Source organism: Alnus glutinosa, chromosome 13 (assembly GCF_958979055.1).
Source record: "Alnus glutinosa chromosome 13, dhAlnGlut1.1, whole genome shotgun sequence".
NCBI classification, from domain to species: Eukaryota; Viridiplantae; Streptophyta; class Magnoliopsida; order Fagales; family Betulaceae; genus Alnus; species Alnus glutinosa.
Window position 1 is genome coordinate 5,075,291 of NC_084898.1, and position 17,891 is coordinate 5,093,181.

Consider the following 17,891-nt stretch of genomic DNA (forward strand, 5'->3'; position numbering starts at 1 on the left):
TTTTTTTTTAAAAAAAAAAATACAAAAAAAGAATAGATATCGATATGTTCTTTTCTTCTTTATTTTTTCTTTCTTTCTAATATTGTATACGGTATACAGAGAAAGGGCCGGTGTACGTCGTCGAGATCCAGCGATCTGGTGAGATTTGCATAAAGGGCCGGTGTATCCGGCGAGATCCGCGCTAGATCTTTGTCTAACTCGTCGTCGAGATTCGGTGAGAATACCCACGCCACCGATCAACGAAAATACCCACTTCAAAAATACTCATTTGGCCGAGAACGAGCAGAAAGCACCAAATACCCACTTCAAAAATACCCATTTCGCCAAGAATGAGCAGAAAACACCAAACGAAACCAACTACTTCGGCAACTAACAAAAAGAACCAAAAAAAATTAACAAAAAGACCAAAAATCACCATCAAAAGGACCCACAAACCACCGGCCTCTTCTCCATGACCAACGACGAAAACGAGCTTCTCCGGGTGTTGGCGATCGAGTCGTGCGTTCGGGTGGGGGTGTGTCGTCGTCTGATAAGAAAAAAATACAAATAAAGTGAGACATTTTTTGGATGAAAAATGGGGAGAGACGTACATGGGAGCTGGGGAGAGACGAGAGAGAGTTGAAAAAAAATAAGAAAAAAAGAAGAAAATGAGGAGAGACGAGAGATAGAGAGATTTCTAAAAAAAAAAAAAGAAAAAAAAATTAAGAAGTCAGACAGATCCGCCTTTTAAAAAGAAATGAAAAAAAAAAAATTAAAAATTGAAATCAAAGACAAATTTAAAACCCTCTCCCCAAAACATACAAATGGCAACGTGTTCATCAAGCACGTTGCTAAACTTTTGGATTTTAAAAATATTTTATAAAAATTATATTTCTTGAAAAAAAATTAAAAAAAAATATTTTAGCCACAATTAGCCATGTGTAAATAATACACGTAGCTAATTGGCTTTTTCATATTTTATGCTACATCTCGCCACGTGGTCATTATGACACGTGGCTAATTGGCCATGTGGATACAGTAACGGCTACTGTAGCCACGTGGCTAATGTCTTTTTTTTTGTAGCAATCTTTTCGTACAGGCTAAATGTCGAAAAATATTTTAAGGTAAATAATTTTCTTTTGAGAAATGAATTTATTGAAAATATTTTACTTCGAAACAAACGGAGCATTAATGACACAAAATTGAAGGCAAATTTATAATTAATTTGAATTATCATATGAATGATCATTTTCGAAGTATTGTAGGATATATAAGGGCCAAAATAATCTCATCTTCCAATTTCATATGCATGACGACTACTATCACTTGTGGTTAAACTTGTGTGTAAAAATAAGAAATTAGGGTAAGGTTGGCAATTTTGACATTTCTTTGTTCTTTAGATACTTTCTTCTTTCTTTTTTCTCCTTTTTTTTTTTTTTTTTTTTTTTTTTTTTTTTCAATTATGGGTTTTTGTTGTCTATCAAAATCTAATTCTTACTTTTGTAACTTGTTATATAGCTATGAGATTGATCGATCAGATTGTTTTTTCTTTTTCTTTTTTGTATAATTAACAGCATTTTTTGCTTCTTTTTTTTTTTTTTTTTTTTTTTTTTTTTTTTTTGTGTATAATATTTACGACGATTTTCATAGTTTATAACATAATGAATATTGTCAATTGGTCATTATATTAACAGGTTTTAAAAAATTTGATTATACTGATAGGAAACACAATAAATTCCAGGTATTTGAGGTCAAATTAACGCAACGAAAGTTTCAAGAATTCTAATGCCAGGAAGTACTTTTCCTTCCCGACATCACACTACAAAAAAAATTGGTTTTTAGTGACTTATATTTAGTGGTGTTTTTTCGTCGTCTAACACGTCATTAAATGTTAGTGACATGTAGTTAGTAGCATTTTTGCCATGCCATTAATTAGTTCGTCACTAATTTTCATTTAGTGGCGTATCTAAGTTGCCACGCCACTAAATTAGTGGCGTGCGTTAAGAACAGCCACACCACTAATTGTGGAATAGCCAAAAAAAAAAAAAAAAAAAAAAATCATCAGTAGTACTAACAAATGAATTCAAGCCCTTTTGATCATCTTGAACTATCTACAACAAAACGAAATCATGCAAGAAGGCAAACCAAAACATCGTTGGCCTCGAAGCCATGTCCAACATAAATATAACCACACTCTTACGATCGACACCGTCGGTATAACCACTAAACAGTGTGCTTCCATCAGCACTCCGACCAGTTCAAGCTTGTGCAGTAGATAACCTGCAATTTAATGCAGAAAATAATATTAAATTCAACAGTTGAAAAAAAAGATTAATTTTTCTTCCTATCCTGCTTCCTTTTTCTTCCTTCTTCACCAAAACATTTCCTCTATGAAACAAAAATCAAACCCATTTTATTGAAACACAGAAAATCACCCATTTGACTAAAGTACCCAAGAAAAGGAGAAACCAAACTTCTCTACCCATTCATTTTCGGTCAACACCCATAACCCAATTGGTTCAAAGAACCAAAATTGTCAAAAAGATTCAAAGACAAAAGAGAGAAGGAAATCGCCTTGCTGAAAGACCATCACACACACACACATATAAAATGAAGACAAAAAAGAAGAAATGAAGAAATGAGTACTTATGTTTTTCTGAAGCAGAGGAGGGCTTGGATCTCTGTGGTCTCAGTTTGGTCGGACAGAAGGAAAAGGAAGACAAGAAAGAAGATAGAAAAAGTAGAGGAGAAGAGAGAACATCTTCTAGAAGGAGAAAAGGACGCGGGAGGGGGGGAGGGGAAATGAAAATAAATAGGGGGTAAGCATGAGTATGCATGAAGAACCAAAAAAAGGGAAAAAATAAAAAGAAGAAGGGGGAAAACAAAAAAAATTAGTGGTGTGATGAATGTACAACGCCACTAATTTAGTGACACGCTACTAATTTAATAGCGTGTGTGAATCGAACAGGCTACTAGATTGTAGTGTGTCAATCAGACATGTCACAAATTTAGTAGCGTGTCAGAGTTAACGCGCTACTAATTATTTTAGTGAGATGTTATTTTTTAACATGTCAATAATTAGTGACATGCCAAAAAATACATCACTGTTGACACGTCACTAATATCAGAGTTTTTTGTAGCGATCGTGTATCATGGCCCAAGCTACACGCCAATCACTACAAAAAAAAACGCTATTTTGAGCCGCTTTTTTAGAACCCTTTTAAGCTCTTAAAACGGCTCTAAACATTTTGAGTCGTTTTTTTTGAGCCGTTTTACAAACGGGTCCACACCTGAAGTATTAAACATTAAAATTGATCCGTTTGTGCAAAAAACGGTTCAAACTGGAGTCGCTTTTATAAAAGCGTCTCAAAACTGTTTGAGACGCTTTTGTAAAGTGTCTCAAAACATTTAGAGTCGCTTTAAATAAAAGTGACTCAAAAAATTTAGAGCCGCTTTTCTAAAGCGGCTCAAACCTGTTTGAGTCGGTTAAGGAAAATCCCTCCAACCTATTTGAGACACTTGTTAAAACGGTTGAAAACGTTTTGAACCGTTTTAAAAAGCGGCTCTAAAGTTTAAAACGTCTCTAAATTAGAAAATTAATAAAATATAAGTTTTGAGCCGTTTTAAGTGTTAAAACGGCTCTAAAATTAAAAATAAATAAAATATATTGTTAGAGCCGTTTTAAGTGTTAAAACGGCTCTAAAATTAAAAATAAATAAAATACAATATTTTTTAATTTTTTAATTTTTTTTAAATACCTAATTGCAAAAATATTGTTTATATATATAAACTCATAACATCCACATAAACTCATATAACTCAAACTTCATATTAAGGCATTAAAACAAAAACAATAATAAATACAACATATCACCATATACATAATTGCAATCAACCCCAAACCGATCAAGTTACCCTAAATCATAAACGGCATATCACCATAAGTAATTTCAAAACATAATACATAAGTTATCTATGATCACAAACCGATCAAGTCCAACCGATAACATCAAAGTTACCTACATCATTTACAAAGTTCAATACTACATTCACAACAACTCAATACGTCTTCTCAACGATGGTTATTTTCACATAAACTCATATATAACACAAACTTCATATATATCAATGCATTAAAACAAAAACAATGTCTTAATGTACACACCAAGACATTAAAACAATAACAAATACAACATATTACCATATATAATTTCACTCAACCACAAACCGATCAAGTTACATACAATCATAAACGACATATCACCATAAGTAATTTCAAAACATAATACATAAGTTATCTATGATCACAAACCGATCAAGTCCAACCGATAACATAAAAGTTTCGTACATCATTTACAAAGTTCAATACTCTATTCACAACAACTCAATATGTCTTCTCAACGATAGTTATTTTCACATAAACTCATATATAACACAAACTTCATATCAATGCATTAAAACAAAAACAATAACAAATACAACGTATCACCATATATAATTTCACTCAACCCCAAACCGATCAAGTTACTTACAATTATAAACGGCATATCGCCATAAGTTATCTATGATCACAAACCGATCAAGTCCAACCAATAACACAAAAGTTACCTACATCATTTACAAAATTCCATACTACATTCACAACAACTCAAGATATCTTTTTCGCGATAGTTCTTTTCACATAAACTCATATATAACACAAACTTCATATCAATGCATTAAAACACAAACAATAACAAGTACAACATATCACCATATATAATTTTTCTCAACCCCAAACCGATCAAGTTACCTACAATCGTAAACAGTAAATCGCCATAAGTAATTTCAAAACATAATACATAAGTTATCTATGATCACAAACCGATCAAGTCCAACCGATAACACAAAAGTTACCTACATCATTTACAAAGTTCAATACTACATTCATAACTCAAAATGTCTTTTCCACGATAGCTCCTTATGCGTATCAACATCATTAAACGTCAAGAGCACATCACCTACATTAGTGATTTAAATAAAATGTGTTATATATATATATATATATAGAGAGAGAGAGAGAGAGAGAGAGTAACAATACACATAATATTTTCAACTTTATATACTAAAAAAATAACCCTTTAGTCCTAATGTACATTTTCAACTTTATATACTCAAAAAAATTATAGTTAATCATATTTGGAGCTAACCTGGTGGACTAGTTACTGTGGATGTCACCCTCACGATGAGCGTGACGCAGACGAAGAGTTGCCTAGAAGTGATGCATTGACTCTAGCAAGATCGTCAATCATCTTCTGCATCTTCTCCATCATATGATCTTGTCTTACAATTCTTTCATTAGTTTGTTTCCTCTCTTCCTCCGCGATTCTCCTCTCTTCATCCGCTCTTCTCCTTTCTTCGTCCGCTCTTCTCCTCTCTTCCTCTGTCCTTCTCTTCTCTTCCTCCCATCGCTCATCCGATATTCTCTTCTCTTCCTCCCACTTTTTCATCATCTCATTCATTTGAGTATTAAATGCATCTTCTCAAACATCTTTGATCACTTTTAAGAAATTAATTGTTTCCTCCTTAGACATCGTGTAGCACGCCGCTGGTATATATGTTTTGCCTCTCTCGTTTGTGAATGGATGAAGTGTTTTTCTCAAACCCATTTTACGTAAGTCCAAACGTGCTGCGTGGTTGTCTTTTGTTTTAAGTTTCATGTCCAATAGGGTCCCAATGATATTATCCATCACATTTTTTTCGATGTGCATCACATCAAGGTTATGTCGTAACAAATTATCCTTCCAATAGGGCAATGTGAAAAAAATACTTTTCTTTTTCCATACCGTGGTCTCATTTGTCCCATGACCTTGTTGCACAGTTTTTTGTCGTTTGTCTCTTCTTGTGTCTTCATGAACATCAAATCCCTGTAATTGTCGTAGGATTTCACCACCATCTGGAATAACAGGCGCAACACCCAGCTCTTGTTTACCGTCAAAGGTTCTTGCCATCTGTCGCCATTTATGATCGGCAGGCAACCATCGTCTATGCCCCATATAACAATATTTATGCCCGTATGTCAACCATGTTGACCTCGTTGAATGCATACAACAAGGACATGCCATTGAACCCCTAGTACTCCATCCAGATAAATCTGCATACGCTGGGAAGTCATTTATTGTCCACATCAATGCTGTCCGCATAACAAATGACTTCTTCTTGGATATGTCATATGTTCGTACCCCTACATTCCACAACTCCTGTAACTCTGATATTAAAGGTTGTAGGTAGACATCTATATTCATTCCTGGTGTAGTTGGGCCTGGAATAATCATAGATAATATGAAATACTGTTGTTTCATGCACATCCAAGGAGGTAGGTTGTATGGAACCAACATGACAGGCCAAGTACTGTGGCTTGTGCTCATGTTCCCAAAAGGGTTAAAACCATCCGACGCTAGACCAAGCCTAACATTTCGTGGGTCTGATGCAAAGTTTGGGTGCAGTGTATCAAATGTTCTCCAAGCTTCACCGTCTGCCGGATGCCTGAGCACACCGTCTTTTGTGCGCCCATCAGCGTGCCACCTCATGTGGGAAGCGGTATGTTGTGACATGTACAACCTTTGCAATCTTGAAGCCAATGGAAACCACCGCAACACCTTTACCGGTCGTCTCTTCAATGTTCGGGATGACCCATCTTCTTCAGTAATTTCGTCCTTCCACTTTGATGCTCCACACACTGTACATGTATCTAACTTCTCATTTTCCTTCCAGAATAACATACAATGATTTCGACAAGCCGGAATCTTTTCATATCCAAGCCCCAAGTCTCTTAAATATTTTTTTGTCTCATACATACTTTTAGGCAAAGCTGGCTCATCTGTTGGTACTATCTCATTGATGAACTCAAGCAACAATGTGAAAATCGTATTACTGAGTCCACCCACACACTTCAAGTTGTATAGATGAACAATAGCTGACAATTTGCTATATCGTGTTTTATCATGAAGTGGTTTGTCTGCATCCTGAACCAAGTTGTAGAATTTCTTGGCACTCTCATTGATCTCTTCATCAACTGCTTCAGGTACATAATCGGCTTCCACTTCCACTTGACACTCATCATCGTCTGCCCGAGTACTATGCATGCCAAAAACATCTTGCAACATGGACTGCATCGTTCTTGACTCGTCGAGTATTGGTACAATATTTGCAGCCGGAGCCGGCCTAGGAGATTCAACAACACATACTTTATTAGGTACAGGAGCCCTAATCTTCTCCCCATGCCAAATCCATTCAGTGTAATTAGGCATAATTCCCCTTCCACCGGTCAAATGATCATATACTTCTTCTGGCCGTAGGCTCCTATTCAAACCACACTTCTTGCATGGACACACAATTGAATTTTTATTTCTGGAGTTCGTAACTGCATACTTCACGAACGCTTCGGCCCCTTCCATATACTCCCTCGAACCTCTCCACTTCGTCATCCAACTTTTGTCCATATTTATCTTACCACATTACAATACACAAAATGGTTACAAATATATAACACAAATTAAGGATTGTGTTATATACACAAACGATCCTCAATTAATTACTAGAATCTTTTTCTTTTTTTTTTGGCAAAGAATTGAAAAAAAGGAGTTGATAACCTAGAGCATTATCTTAGACAACGCGGCCTCTTCTTAAATTTATTTGGTCCTAGGTCATGAATTTATTTTCACATTTAATGGGTCAAATTTAAGTTGGGGCATGATTCAACAACCTGGGTATAATGCAATCCGGCCTCCAAGTTAAATTCTTAATTCTGTCATTAGATTTTTTATTTGCATACTATATTTATCTATTTCGTTAGTTATATTTTTTAATATTTTGAATCAATTCTTATTTACTTTTTTTTTTAATTTAAAAAAAATTAATTAATTCTCCCGAACAAAAATCATAACTCCACTACTGTTTTCCTTCATAATTCACCAAAAATTAACCAGAAAATACTAGGGTATTACACTGTTACTATGTTTTTTAGTTTTTCTTTTTTACAATATTTTGTTCTTCCCTAAAAAATTTTAGGTATGAATCAAATTTTTATACTAATTTATTTTTTGATTATTACATTGTGTAAATAAGCATTTATATTTAGATTGCTATTTTAATATATAGATTATTACACTGTATTGTCTATGAATATATATTTTTTGTTATGTGTTTAAATTTTATGAAATATATAAATGTAAAAATAATATATAGATTATTACATTGTATTGTCTATGAATATATATTTTTTGTTATGTGTTTTAATTTTATGAAATACATAAATGTAAAAATAATATATAGATTATTACATTGTATTGTCTATGAATATATATTTTTTGTTATGTATTTTAATTTTATGAAATATATAAATGTAAAAATAATAAAGCAGCAATAAAAATAATAAAGCAGAAAAAAAAAATGTAAAAAATAAATAAATGAAAAAAAAAATATTAAAAAAGCATGAGGGAGCTAGCTGTGAGAGACCTTGTTCTTCGCCGGTCGAAGCTGTGAGCGTGGCCTTCTTCGCCGGTCGTCGGAGCTGTGAGGAAGGCACCTGCAGAGAGAAAGCGTGAGGGAGAGAGAGCTAAACAAAAGCGTACAGTGAGCTAGAGTTTAGGAACTTACCCGGCCGGTGGTGGGGGTTTTACTGAGAGAGAGAGACCGCCGAGGGAGAGAGACCGCCGAGGGAGAGAGACCGCCGAGGGAGAGAGACGACCGGAGGAGAGGAGAACACCGCGCGTGCAGGGGAGAGGAGAGGAGAACGCCGATCAAGCTAGAGGAACCGGGTGGCCGGCCGGCTTCACTGAAATGGCCGGACGGCGAAGACAGAGAGAGAGAGAGAGAGAGAGACGTGAGCTAGAGAGCTGAGAGTCTGATCAGAATGGGCGCCGGAGGGATGGAACAGCGCATGGCCTGGCATGGGGATGAGCACGTTGATTTTCAAAAAATCAACTTTCGCAATAAATGCGAAATGACAAGAAGAGAGGCGCGGGACAGAGCTGTGTCCCGTGTCCCGCGCGCCTCCTGACTCCAAACGGAGTCGTTTTACTAAAAACGACTCCATTTGGAGCCGTTTTTAGAAAAACGACTCCGTTTGGAGTCGGGAGGCGCGCGGGACAGAACTGTGTCGTCCCGTGTCCCGCGCACCTCCGACTCCGAACGGAGTCGTTTTTCTAAAAACGACTCCATTTGGAGTCGTTTTTAGTAGAACAACTCTAAATGGAGTCGTTTCTTACTATAAAACGACTCTAAATAGAGGCCGTTTTTCCTAAACGATTCTATCTAGAGTCGTTTTAGGACAAAAACGACTCCAATTATTTTCAATTTTATATATATATATATATATATATATATATATATACATATATCACAACAAATCAATAAATATTAATTATAATCTATTGATAAATATATAGTTAGTTATTAATATATATATATATGTGTGTGTGTATGTGTGTACATGTACGTATATATACATATATATATTGACATATATACTAATCAAGTACTCTACTCTCTCTTTAGAGAAAGAACGTTTGAAGTTTCTAGAGAGAGAGAAACCTAAAAGCTTTGTTCGTCGGGGAGAGAGAGGCTTCACATCTCCGATTCCGATGTTTTTCTCCTAGCCTTTAAGGCAATTTCGATCTTTTTATACTCGGTTGGATTTTATTCGACAAAAACTGTCTAGGTGTAGTAGCCGGCCTTTTTTGGACACTTAATGAGCTTGTGTGTTTCGTCTCTAATTGGTGTGTGACCCACACGTGCTTGTGGTTTAGATATTTTGTTTTATATGCGTGTGGGCTATAGTTATTATCTCTAGCCTTGGAAGATGCCGATCAAAGTTCGTAAAGATCGTCCATCGTTAAGGAGGTTCTCAAAGAAGGCACATGAATGCTTTACACACGCCAACTCCAGCGGTCGTTTCTTTCTCGGAACCAAGTTAAATTTTAATTCTTTATCTTTAATTCACTTCGATGACCTTTAATTTGGTCAATCGGGCTTTAATTTGTTTCTCACCTTTAATTTGGGCGTTGTGATTATATATATATATATATATATATATATATATATATATATATATATATATATATATATATATATATATATATATTAATTACTTTTATTTTTAATATATATGGCTAGAATTAGTATAAATGGAGTTATTTTTAATTTTTAAAATTGGACTCTGTTTTTATAAAATTAAAGTGCTGAAAATAGAGCCGTTTTTACAGAAAACGGCTCTAAATGGAGCCGTTTTTAAATAAAACGGCTCTAAATGGAGCCCATTTATCTAAAACGGCTAGAAATTGAGCCGTTTTTCAAAGGGCTCAAGATTGAGCCGTTTCTTACAAACGGCTCTAATTTGAGCCGTTTTAGATAAAAGGGCTGAAAATAGAGCCCTTTTGCTAAAAAGGTCTCTAACTAATATAAATAGTCTGCTCAAATTAGAGCCGCTTAAAATTAAACGGCTCAAAATGGAGCCGTTTTTTTGAAAGCGGCTCCATATAGAGCCGTTTTTTCTTAAGCGGCTCTAAATTTTTTGAAGCCGTTTTAAAAACAGGCTCAATTTTGAGCCGTTTTTAATTTAAACGGCTCCAATTGGAGCCGTTTTTATAAAACGGCTCCAATTAAAAACCTTTTTAAAAAACGGCTCCAAATGGAGCCGTTTTTGTTAAAAACGTTTCAAATTGGAGCCGTTTTTATAAAACGGCTCCAACAGAAACGGCTCAAAATGCCTTTTTTTTTGTAGTGAATAAAGTTTAATTCATGCTTCTTGACATTAAAAAAAAAAAATGCCTAGTAGGACCAATTGATTAATGCCACCAAGTCAAAGGCCTTCATAACTTAAGTCAACCTTTCACAGGCCAGTTACATTGTGAATATTAGTTTTGTTTAATGAACTTTATTTGAAAATTAAAAAAAAAAAAAAAAAAAAAAAAAAAAAAAAAAAAAAAACTTTTATAAACTAATATATGGTCTTAAAAATTATATTAGAGTGGCCGAGGGAGGGAGGGAGGGAGGGATGAAGGCAAAGTATGTATGTATTGGCATCCTGCCACTTGGTGACCTTCATGATCGTAAAGAGAACAAAATTAAAAGTATGAATTTATAAACTGAATCGCTTTTTTTTATTATGCAAATCTAATTTATTTTTTTCCCTCTAATTAGATTCGCAAATCTCTTTAATTAATTTGCATGCATGAACCTAGGCAATTAATGGCAATGGTTTTAAATTGTGAAAGGACAAAAACAGTAGAAGAGTAATAATACTTAATATATATAAAGCTAGCTTTAATTAATTTACGTTATGATTCAAGGCAACCATGCATGCAAAGCCTAAAGCGTACGTCTTCGATATCTATGTCGCCCTATATATAAAGGTATATATTTCAGCAAACATTTATCACATTATGTACGAGAAGCCATAAATATATGTGGCATGCACATCGTCCATATACATGCATGCAGTCATGTGTACACATATATATATATATTGAACACGTACTCTTTTCCCTTCTTGTCACTGTCTTTTGAAAATAAAAAAAAATAAAAAAAAATAAAAAAAAAATTGCATTTATATATATAATGGTAGGAGTGCTTAATTGGTTACCGGACTCTCAATGGCCACCCACCGAAGAGTTTAGAAGGGCGTCAAGAATCCGAGCGCACCCTTACTAAACTACACTAAAAAAGGGATCGGGTTAGGTGGGAACTAACATCTACAAAAAGAAAGGCGAGGGTCCTCCTCGAACGGGGTACACCCTATACATATATATATATATATATATATATATATATATATATATATATATATATATATATATATATATTTATTTATTTGAACAAAATTTTGCTTTCGTTGGATCCAAACCCAGTTTTAAACTCCCAGCCCTAACGACTTCTTTTCTTAATTCTTTGTAGATTTCCTCTTTGATGAACAGCTAGCGTGTGGTTACTGTCCTAACAATGTCATCAGCTTTAATGCTTGTAAGAGAAATATATCTGCTATATCCCTATAGTAGAACTGTTGATCACGCTGATCATGAAAGTATTTCTTATTGAACAGATGATTTTTTTAATACATATTTATTGCGACTCCCTTAAGATTCTCCGAATAGGATATATATATATGAATGAATGAGCTTTGGGGTACTTAATTAAACCGAGTGTGGATTGTTCTTTTGTTTGACCAAATATAGGAAATGAAAAAAATATTACAATTACCGTTTGCATAAGCCTGAAGAACACCATGCATTTATATATAAACTTGTAAATCTCTTTAATTAGGGTCTACTGCAATGGAGAAGTCCTATACGGTGGTGGGCATCTCCTCAACCTTTAATTAACAAGTTGCACCTTGAAGGGAACCAATAGTAGTAGTCCATCAAAAAAACCCTAATGCCTCTCTCACTAACTAAAAAGGCAGTTAATGAAAGGAACCTTTTCGATCAATTGGCAAAAGCAGCAGCATAAACTACACCAAAGTTGACGAATCATAACGCAATAGCAATTCTTGTTGGCATGGGATATATATCATCTTCATGAGGGTCGAATTAGGGACCACAACCCCTCAAATGATCAAAGATATTTTGTAATTTCTAAAGGAATTGTCTTAATCTCCAAAACAAGGGAACCAACCAAATTGTGCTCCTATATTTAATTGCATTTATATAAATTAAAAAGAAAGAAAAAAAAAAGATCTTCTTGAGGCCCAACAGATATCATGAAATGTCAACTTAAACAAGAACCACATATGATTCAATCACTTTGTTTCAGCAATCCCAAAAGGAGATATATAGAAATTTATGACTAGCTACTTATATTCGTAAGAGGTTAATTATATCTTTTAGAAATGAGTAATGTTATTTATACGACTGCCATATAATTTAATAATATAATAGTGAAAATTAGCCTCTGAATTAGTATTTGAAAAAAAAAAAAAAAAAAAAGGAGCAAAATAACCAAAGACTTGTTAGCTGATTTTCATTGCTTCGTCAACTCAGTTGAACGACGGCCGACAATCTACTAAATAGCATTAACTTTGTATATATAGAATTTTTCCAAAAGATCAGGGAAGAAAAGATATGTATGTTCTCGCATCAATCACCAGAAACTTCAAATTAACCTATAGGGTAATAAGCATGTTCTTACAATCAAGAAGAGTTTCCAAAAAAAAAAAATGATACCAGCCATGGAAGTAATCATCATCATGATTTTCATACTACTACCTACCCAAGTATAGCTTTATGCATGTATATATGTATGAAAGTATTTATCTGTACCTAAAACAATTTATCTACCATCGATCGATCACCATGAAGATCCCTTTTACTTCTCGATCTATCCAGCCAAGTCGTGGAGCAACTGAGCTCCCATCAAATTTCTGTATGGCAGATTCTGTCCTTCGCTGTCCAGAAGCGAGTACTGATGAACTGGCTGGCATTCTTCAATGGGGTCTCTGCCATAAAACAAAGAACTCTGCGAGGCAGGTGAGAAGGCTAAGCTCACACCATTCCCATGACCATGCTGCTGTAACCCTAACGTCAAAGACACGCCGCCTGCACCACCACTGAAGTTCTGATTAACATTATGATTATTAGCATAGGATGAAAAGTCCAGCTCCATGCCACCAAATGTCTCAATCCGACCAAAACCATGCTGCTGCTGCTGTTGTTGGTGAATGTGGTGGTTTTGGACGGTTTTGGTGGTTTTTGAGTCATTTTTTTCTGGGTTTGTGACGATGGATGAGAGGCAGTCTGAGTCAATTCGGACGAGTTGGTCCTGTGTAGGCTTTTTATCATCCTCAAGGCGTGTTAATGGAGGTGGGTTTTGATTTTGCCGGCCGTTAATACATTCAAGATCTGCAATAATCCCATCTGGGGATGTCATGTCCATGTTGTCTTGTTCCTTTGTCTCTTCCACGTACATTTCTTCCACCATGGGCTTCCACAGCCTCACCCTCGCATTAATGAACCAATTCGACACCTGTTGAAGCATATGTAACAACAACAGCAAAAAGGCATGCATTAGATTATTATATATTATGCTTTTGTCACTTTCTATGTCTATTTATATTAAAGTATGGATCCCAACAATTATTTACCAAAAAAAAAATTAAAAAAAATTATGGATCCTAAGAAGATATGCCCGATTGATATTATATATATATATATATATATATATATATACTAATATTCACGAGAAGTTAAAATAAGCTTATAAAGACGTAGACGTACTTGGCTTCTTGAGAGACCAGTTTGGCGGGCTAAGATATGTTTATCAACATCGCTTGGGTAACTGCAAAAGTGCCATGAGAGAATAGCATTAGACCCACACAAAAGTAGCCAAGAAAATATCCAGAAAGAAGTTAAGTCATTGATAGTAATATGACAAGAATGAAATTGGAATCTGAATGTTGTTTGGTAGAAACAACCAAAACCTTAGTGCCTTCTCACGGATGATAGAAACTCTCATGGTTCCAAAACAACAACCGTAAGTATCGCATGTTTCCTTTTTCTTCTTTGGTGAAAAAACATTGATTCTCTTTTGAAATCAAATTTGTAGTTTACTTTCATTAGGAAGAGTGAATACGCAAAAGAAAGAGAAATGATATTTAGTAGATTGTAATACCATCTTTATATAACTAGTAGAAAAAATCCATCTTAAATGTTCTTTCTTTTCACAAGTTTTTGTTGATGTAAAGTCGATTATCATTGTCACGTTAATTACTTATATGACAATTGTAAAACAGCCTACTAAATATTATGATTAGTATTAATCAGAAGAGAGATTTACGGGAGGAGAAAATACTTAGAAATGCAGGTTAAAAAACAGTCTATTAAATACTTCTAATAGTTAGAAAAAAGATAGAGATTTACGGGAGGAGAAATTGTTCAAAAAAGAGAGTACTAAATTGTATTAATAGCAAGAGAAAAGATATATAGCAAGAGAGATTTACGGGTGGAGAAAATGCTCAAAAAGCCATGCTCGGAGAACAGAAACGGATCGCTCGGGAAGGCCGCGTTGGGGTCTCCAAGGGTGGCTCTCCATCATGCTCATTTGCTGAAACGCCCTCTGTTGCCTGAGCGTTTGGTCAAGAATCCTAAGCCTTGGTGTTTCTCCTCTGCTTGCGCCGGGTGCAACAGGATCTTTCTCACCCATGGCTCTCTTGGTGGCCTGAATCTGACCGGCAATCCCATCTCTCAAACATCTGAAATGCCTTGACATGGCTTTAGAAGCCAACGCGGAGTAGACCGTGGCGGCTCCGTCGCCGGCCACGGCTTCGAAGGACGCCACCACCGCCTTCATTTGGTTACAATAGTGTCTGTACCTTCTGTCCACCTTAAGAAGAAGATCGATATAGAAGCCATGAGAATAGTAAGCTTGAAAATAAGATGCCATGAAAAGGAAAGGAGGTGGGCATTAATGAAAAGGCCCGCAGTCGCCAAATAATTAGTTCAAGAATCAATCCATCAACCACCGAGTAAAAAGTTACAAATGCGTTTGATATTTTTCCATATTTATTTCCATATTTTGAGGAATGAATGAAAAGTTGTGGGGTAAATGGCAAAAAGAAAGGAACTTTAATGGAGCAAAACAAGATCTGAGACATTTATATGTACCTCTTCCAGCATTGAAAGCAGTTTTGTTTTTCTTTTTTGTAAGTCCATGTATTCGAGGGAGAAAAGAGCCTGCTTTCTGGAAGAACTACTGCTGCCATTATTATCCTCTTCCCACTGTTTGGCCTTGTGGGATTTTTGCTGCTTCGGAGGGTGATGATCAGTTTGCTTTGTTCCAAGGCTACAGAACTCGTTCAGAAGCTCCTGAGCAGGGGCCAAGTACTTCGAGTTCCTTAGCTGGAACTGAAGATTTGCAGCTTTTCCCAAAAACCCATCTTGCATAATTTGTTGCTCTTGGATATTTGATGGTTTTCCATAAAACCCATCTCTAGAACTTGAAGCAATAAACCTCAGATCATCTTCTTGCTGATGATCTTGATGGTGGTGATGATTAGAGTGCCTTAGTTCAAAAGATTGTACTCCTATGGCTGAAGGATTGGTTGAGCAAAGAGAGAGAGAGAGACCTTGACTAGGCCTTTCGTTTCCTTCACAAGGGAACACACACCTTAAAGAATTAGAACCATCAACAAGCAGTCTATTATTACTCTCTTGCCAACCTTCAGAAATCTCAGTTGTGAAATCAGGCTTATTGAACACATGCTGATAGAAATCACTCGTGGAGGACTCGTTGATCATCTTTGAAGAGGATGATGAACCAAGCTGAAGATTTCTCCACATGACTGAGTTACTGTGATCACTCTGTTGCTGTGGATTCTTTGAAAACCCTATCATCTCCATCCCTGTTGTCAAGTTAAAGATTTCCTGGTTGTTGGACTCAAAGCCTTGGATCTGGTTCACCAGATGAATGGTCGGGTTACTTGATGAAACATCAGAGTAACAAAAGCCAGCTGAAGAAACCATGTTCCCGGATTTGTCTTCACAGTGTTCTTGAGCCATGAAACAAAAATCTTCTTCTTCTTCTTCTTCTTCTTTTTTTTCTGTGTATATTACTCTTGCTTGTAGCCAGCTACAATCCCATCAAGATCCAGTACTCCTACAACAAGACCAAGAAAACTTTATCAACCCACAGTAGGAGAGCATCGATAAAATTTCAAGGATCAAAATTTATGGGACCAAAAAAAGTACCCTTCTGATTAATCAGATAAAGAAAAAAAGAAAGAAAAAAAAACTCGATCTGTTTTGGTTTCTTACCAGCTTCTTTTTCTCAGACTTCTTCTCCTAATAAGCCAACATGGTATACCATGAAAGCCAACCTCGGAAGAAAGATCAGAAAAATCTCCTCAGAAATAGAAGGTCAGATAAGAGTGATGATGACTTTCAAGAAATGTTCATCATTTGATATATGCCCCCCCCCCCCCTCTCTCTCTCTCTCTCTCTTGCTAAAGTGGGTCAATGCAGCATGATATAAATACATCCAAAATAGACTTCTTAGAGAGAAAACCAAATAAGCCCCTCAATTATTTCACACCCAATAATTAAAAAAAAGGGATTATTATAATCAAATTAAAAAAATAAAATAAAATAGTAAAACTCAGTAAACTGGTAGAGGAACAGAAACAACAGAAAGTAATGGAATGATCGTCCTCCTCTATACGACTATACCTGGTACACCATTACACAAACTACAAGCTTAGCCGCCACACGACATGTTATGTTTTACTTTAATGATTATTTTCATAACCTCCCCCATGCAGAGTCATAGGAAATCCTACCAAAACACCCAGAAGAGAAGAACTCAGTAAAAACATTAAAAAACGAAATGGGTTTTTTCAGAGATCTTTGTAGGCTACGAATCCCAAGAAGCCATTTCTAAGTAGGAGTCGTTTCCAGGCTTTTTCAGATGGGTTTCAGTGAGAGGCTTCTGGTGGGCCTTCTGCCTTTTTGTGTACTCTCTTTTTTTTCTTTCTTCTGAACCAACATAATTCAGGCTCCTCTCAGATTGTCTTTCACGCAGAGAGAGAGAGAGAGATGAGAGAGAATAGATTCTCCGATCTGGGTTGAGCACAATTGTTCCCAAAATAAGGACCTGTGTGGGATGGGATGAGGTGGTCCAATGTTTCTCCATCTAATTCTCATTAATTCGTGTATTAAAGCACTCCACCCATCCCCTCTCTCTCTCTCTCTCTCTCTCTCTCTTCTCTCTCTCTCTCTCTCCAAATTGCATGGGACCGCATGTATTCTTTTTATTATGATGAAAATAGGCCAACTCCACGCGCAGAATATGGGGTGTCATTGCCAATAACACAAACCCTGCTGCTATCAGACTATCACCGTGTTTTTAAATTTGATAGAAAAATGGCCAAAACTGAAAAACAATGG

The 17,891-nt window shown here is 35.7% G+C and overlaps 2 protein-coding genes across 2 annotated transcripts; both read right to left on the reverse strand.

Moving 5' to 3' along the window:
• Positions 1 to 5,198: 5,198 nt before the first annotated feature.
• LOC133853826 (uncharacterized) lies at positions 5,199 to 7,460 on the reverse strand. The gene is made up of 3 exons (XM_062289852.1): positions 6,145 to 7,460; positions 5,805 to 6,003; positions 5,199 to 5,459 (listed from the first exon to the last, which is right to left on the reverse strand). Exons 1-3 carry the CDS (start codon positions 7,458 to 7,460, stop codon positions 5,199 to 5,201), a joined length of 1,776 nt encoding a protein of 591 aa, XP_062145836.1.
• A 5,623-nt stretch (positions 7,461 to 13,083) lies between these two features.
• Positions 13,084 to 17,533, reverse strand: LOC133854123 (homeobox protein BEL1 homolog). Its single transcript, XM_062290170.1, has 5 exons — positions 16,764 to 17,533; positions 15,615 to 16,605; positions 14,951 to 15,333; positions 14,229 to 14,289; positions 13,084 to 13,977 (listed from the first exon to the last, which is right to left on the reverse strand). Exons 2-5 carry the CDS (start codon positions 16,506 to 16,508, stop codon positions 13,333 to 13,335), a joined length of 1,983 nt encoding a protein of 660 aa, XP_062146154.1. The 5' UTR covers positions 16,509 to 16,605; positions 16,764 to 17,533; the 3' UTR covers positions 13,084 to 13,332.
• Between the last annotated feature and the right edge of the window lie 358 nt (positions 17,534 to 17,891).

Coding starts and splice junctions, on each gene's coding strand:
- LOC133854123 (XM_062290170.1), bottom strand. CDS start 16,508: ATGGCTCAAGAACACTGTGAAGACAAATCCGGGAACATGGTTTCTTCA. Junction 14,290..14,950: donor TTTGAGCATTTTCTCCACCC/GTAAATCTCTCT, acceptor GCACTTTTGCAG/TTACCCAAGCGATGTTGATA. Junction 13,978..14,228: donor CTGGTCTCTCAAGAAGCCAA/GTACGTCTACGT, acceptor ATGCTTCAACAG/GTGTCGAATTGGTTCATTAA.
- LOC133853826 (XM_062289852.1), bottom strand. CDS start 7,460: ATGGACAAAAGTTGGATGACGAAGTGGAGAGGTTCGAGGGAGTATATG. Junction 6,004..6,144: donor GTTATGCGGACAGCATTGAT/GTGGACAATAAA, acceptor TATGGGGCATAG/ACGATGGTTGCCTGCCGATC. Junction 5,460..5,804: donor ATGGGACAAATGAGACCACG/GTATGGAAAAAG, acceptor ATGATGAAAAAG/TGGGAGGAAGAGAAGAGAAT.